At 39.5% G+C, this 4,726-nt stretch overlaps 1 protein-coding gene across 1 annotated transcript; it reads left to right on the top strand.

The window, feature by feature from the left end:
• Window positions 1-2,629: 2,629 nt before the first annotated feature.
• On the top strand, window positions 2,630-4,349 carry P2RY10 (P2Y receptor family member 10). The gene is made up of 2 exons (XM_007958258.2): window positions 2,630-2,649; window positions 3,314-4,349. Exons 1-2 carry the CDS (start codon window positions 2,630-2,632, stop codon window positions 4,347-4,349), a joined length of 1,056 nt encoding a protein of 351 aa, XP_007956449.2.
• Window positions 4,350-4,726: the final 377 nt, after the last annotated feature.

The following is a 4,726-nucleotide window of genomic DNA, read 5'->3' on the forward strand; positions in this document are numbered from 1 at the left end:
GGCAGTATCACTACGGAAGTAGGATTGCCCAACCTTCCTTCCGAGGAGTGGCTGGTGGGGTTGAACCGCCAGCCTTCTGGTTAGCAGTCAAGTGCTGTAATCATGTATATTATGCAAGTGTACCCTTTGCAGGACCACAAACAATAAAAAGGAAAGACTGAGATGCTTTTGGAAACATAGCACAAGGACTCCTCTCTTCATGAGGTCCAGATAATAGTGGTGATGGTACTTTGAGAATTTGGGTTATGTTAACTTCTACTCACAGGATATGTCTGACCTTTCTGTTTTGTTCTTCTCTCAGGTCTTTCCAGGCATTACCTTTCTGAGTTGGAAAGGGAAGGCACTGAAAATATTGATGCTAATAGATCAAATCAGAAGACAGAGACAGAATTTCAGGGCAACAGGTGGCAGAAGAAATATATTGGTTGACATATGTTTGCATTTTTCTTAATGCTTTTAAATATGGGTTTTGAATAATTGTGATGCAATTCAGTTCAATTATACAAATATTTTCGAGTACTTACTAGCTAGCAGGTTAAATCCTGGCTATAATGGTAATAAACAGATCAGATCTTATGGCAATAAAGAAGCTAATAGCAGAGTGGGTGAGGTAACAAATAAACAAGTAAACAAACATCTATATTACAAATGTAGATGCCACAAAGGGAAAGAACATAAAGTATGAGAATATGAAATGATATGTAAAATTACCTAGTTAGGCTGGGCAGGATGTCTCTGATCGTAAACTGAATTTAAAAGGAGTTAGACATGTACTTATCTGGAAGAATAAAATCTAGACGGAGGGAACAGCATATGCAGATGTCTTTGTCATGAAGAATGCTTAGCTTGGAGAAACTAAAAATACCTCAACTGATGTTGGAGGACATAGGAGCCATCTTAGATATGAACTTTAGGCCATGGTGAGAAGTTTCTTCATCTACACTATGAAGGTAATAATAATAGGGCAGTGATGAGAATTCAATTAGATAATGCATGTGAAAGTTCCCATTGCAAATTTTGGGATCCATTATAGATGTTCACAAAAATAATCATTATTCTCTACATTACCACTTTAAGTACCCTTCTACCCCCTCACTCTGGCCCTAAGTCATATAGATATACACAAGATTACTGCTGGATTCTTTACAGAATATCACACATGATAGGCCAAGCAGGGGGGACTGAATAGAATAAGAGGGAAATTTAAAGCACTCATAAGTGAAATACCAAACCAACTCACTGCCGTCAAGTCGATTCAAATCATAGTGACCCCTCCTTGGGTTCCTGAGACAGTTTCTCTATGGAAATAGATTTCCTTATCTTCCTTCCAAGGAGTGGCCGGTGGATTTGAACCACGAGCCTTCTGGTTAGCAGTCAAATGCCTTAGGCACTATGCCCCATAGCTCCCATATTGTAGTTTATAATAGCAGCCATTTTTCCTCTGTGAATTCAGCACTTGAAATTCTGTTCTTTTATCCCATCTGTATTTCCTGGAGCCCTAATGGCACAATTGTTAAGTGCTTGGCTCCTAAACTAAAGGTCAGTAGTTCAAACTCACCCAGAGGCCCCATGGGTAAAAGACCTGATGATCTGTTTCCATAACGATTACAGCCAAGAAAAACCCTATAGGACAATTCTACTTTGTCACATGGGGTCACTGTGTGTCAGAATTGACTCAACAGCAGGGAACGATAACAAAAAATATTCCTGGAGTAGAACAGAAAAAGGAAGTGGGAAGGTACTCTACTACATATGAGGAGAAACTAATACCTGCCTACGCCTTTGTTTTTGTAAATGTACAAATCAAAATAAGAAAAAGAAAGAAAGAAAAAAGAAACCCTTATATAACCTGAGGAACAAACTCACTGCTTAACTTCTTTTACTTCTAGCTCTAAATGCAATAAACATCCCATGATACGGACAGAATGCATGTTTGTAAAACTTGTTTTGAGTTGGAAAATGAATGATGGTGAGCAGGTAGGATATGAAGATCTTCCCTTCAGTAGTTTTATTAAGACTATAATCTAATAAAGGGAAGATCTTGGACTTCAATATGGAGGACAAGGTGCTTATCTTGAAAGGAAGATGGGGCAATCTACTTCCGTAGTGATACTGCCTCCGCAACCCAAGGAGGGGTCGCTATGAGTCGGGTCCGACTCGACAGCACATATAACAACAACAAGTCTTAATAAACTCTTCAATCTGGACCTTTCTTCATCTACTTGTGTTATCTAGGGGTTGAATTAGATTATTTCCAAGGGTCTTTACTAGATAATGAAAGTACAATAATGAGTCATTTGATCTCTTGCTATTCCTATTTGCAGGCAGCCGGTGTAACTCCATGCTCAGACTTTAGAAAGCTCTAAAGATTACAGTACACTACTCATGTCCCACACAATACATAATAAAACCCAAAGTGAAGTATATTGTATATTTAAAAACACCCACTGCCAATGAGTCAATTTATCTCTTAATGACACTTTCAAACAGATAACTGCCCCATAGGGTTTCCAAGGCTATAAATCTTTACAGAAGCAGATTGTCTCATTTTCTCCTGCACAGAATTCCTCTTAAAGGGAGAATAGGTTACATAAGGGAGGATACCCATTTTGCTTCTGAATTAATCCATATGTTACTAAAATTTTTCAAGTAAATGTGGAATGAGACCAAAGCCAAGAGAGAGAGACAAATGCAGGAGAACCTCAGAGTTACCAGCTACTGTGACAGAATAATAGAGAAACCATACTCTAAACCCTACAAATCATCTACAACACTGGCATGGTGGCTCAAGGATGCAGGGCAATTTTCCAAGTGTTTGGGAACCAAGATAGGATGTCAAGATTCGATGGATAAGGTGGCAGACAAAGAAGAGGCAAGGTATCTAAAAGGTTAAGTTGAATTTCTGTCATTGAAATTGGGAATGAGTGAGCAATATTCACTCTATCCAGGGCTTGAGACAAGACAAATTTGTAAGTAAAAGAAATAGATTCAAATGTCAGAGGACATAGTTTATGCCCACACTGTTGAATGTGATAAGAACAAAAGATTGGATATTTCAGGACATCTTTGCCTCCAAGATGCATCTTGGAGAATCTGAGAGGACAGCTGGAGGGCAATTCCATGGCTCCCTAACTGACTTATTGGGGACCTTGGATCGCAGTATAGTTTCTGTGAGCCTCTGCTTCCACAGCTGTAAACAGATACCTTCTAATCTTAATATCCTGTGTCTGTAAGTATAAAAGGAGGAGCTGATGGTTAGCTAAATGACTAGTTAACCATTATAATTGTTCTTTTTGTTCTTTGTTTTGGGCAGGTATCATAACACCGTGGTTTACCTTGATGAATATACTAAAATATTCAAGATGAGTAGCAACAGCACCAGCAATGTTGAAACTGATTGCATTTCCCTTAATGTGACATTTCAGTACTCGCTCTATGCAACCACCTATATCTTCATATTCATCCCTGGTCTTCTGGCCAATAGTGCAGCCCTGTGGGTTCTGTGCCGCTTCATCAGCAAGAAAAATAAAGCCATCATTTTTATGATCAATCTCTCTGTGGCTGACCTTGCTCATGTGCTGTCCTTACCCCTCCGGATTTACTATTACATTAGCCACCACTGGCCTTTCCAGAAAGTTCTTTGTCTACTGTGCTTCTACCTGAAGTATCTCAACATGTACGCGAGCATTTGCTTCCTGACTTGCATCAGCCTTCAGAGGTGTTTCTTTCTCCTCAAGCCCTTCAAAGCCAGAGACTGGAAGCGTAGGTACGACGTGGGCATCAGTGCTGCCATCTGGATCATTGTGGGGACAGCTTGTTCGCCATTTCCTATACTCAGATCTGAAAACATAGGCAACAACACCGAGTCCTGCTTTGCCGATCTTGGTTACAGGCAAATGAATGCAGCAGTTTTGGTTGGGATGATTACAGTCGCTGAGCTGGCAGGATTTGTGATTCCAGTGGTCATCATCGCATGGTGTACCTGGAAAATGACTGTATCTCTAAGACAGCCACCAGATGCTTTCCAAGGAATCAATGAGAGGCAGAAAGCTTTGAGGATGGTTTTCATGTGTGCTGCAGTCTTCTTCGTCTGCTTCACTCCCTATCATATTAACTTTATTTTTTACACCATGGTAAAGGAAAAGATCATTACCAGTTGCCTCATTGTCCAAAGCACACTGTATTTTCATCCTTTTTGTCTGTGTCTTGCAAGCCTCTGCTGCCTTTTGGATCCAATTCTCTATTACTTCATGGCCTCAGAGTTTCGTGACCAACTATCTCGCCATGGCAACTCTGTGACCCGTTCCCGCCTCATGAGCAGGGAGAGTGGTTCATCAATGATTAGCTAAAAATAAAATAATTCCTCAATTATGACCTTGTTGACCACATTCCTTCACTTGTTTCAAAGGCCATAATGACTAGCCAGACAATTTCTGTAGTTGAACCCTAAGGAATAAGAGAAATAGATATTTTCTTGTATGATAGTCATGGTAACAAGGGTGGGATCATGAATGCAGTGTATGGGAGACGAAGGTAAGATGGAATTTGCATGCTTCCTCTGCTGAAATTCAAGACATTTTTCTATTCAAGAAACCTGATTTTCTCAAATGTTTCCAATGAAATAGAAATGGGATATTTTATTTTAAACATTTTTCATTAAATATGTTGTTGTCAATAAGATACAATAAATACATGAATCTTTTCCGGCATATAAAAGTAAGTAAAG

Source organism: Orycteropus afer, unplaced genomic scaffold (genome assembly GCF_000298275.1).
Source record: "Orycteropus afer afer isolate SDZICR_OR568_19922 unplaced genomic scaffold, OryAfe1.0 scaffold00897, whole genome shotgun sequence".
In the NCBI taxonomy this organism is placed as follows: domain Eukaryota; kingdom Metazoa; phylum Chordata; class Mammalia; order Tubulidentata; family Orycteropodidae; genus Orycteropus; species Orycteropus afer.

Excerpts from the sequence above, each read along its gene's own strand:
- P2RY10 (XM_007958258.2), top strand. The coding sequence starts at position 2,630 with ATGTTACTAAAATTTTTCAA. Across the intron at positions 2,650-3,313 it reads ATGTTACTAAAATTTTTCAA|GTATCATAACACCGTGGTTT; the intron begins GTAAATGTGGAA and ends TGTTTTGGGCAG.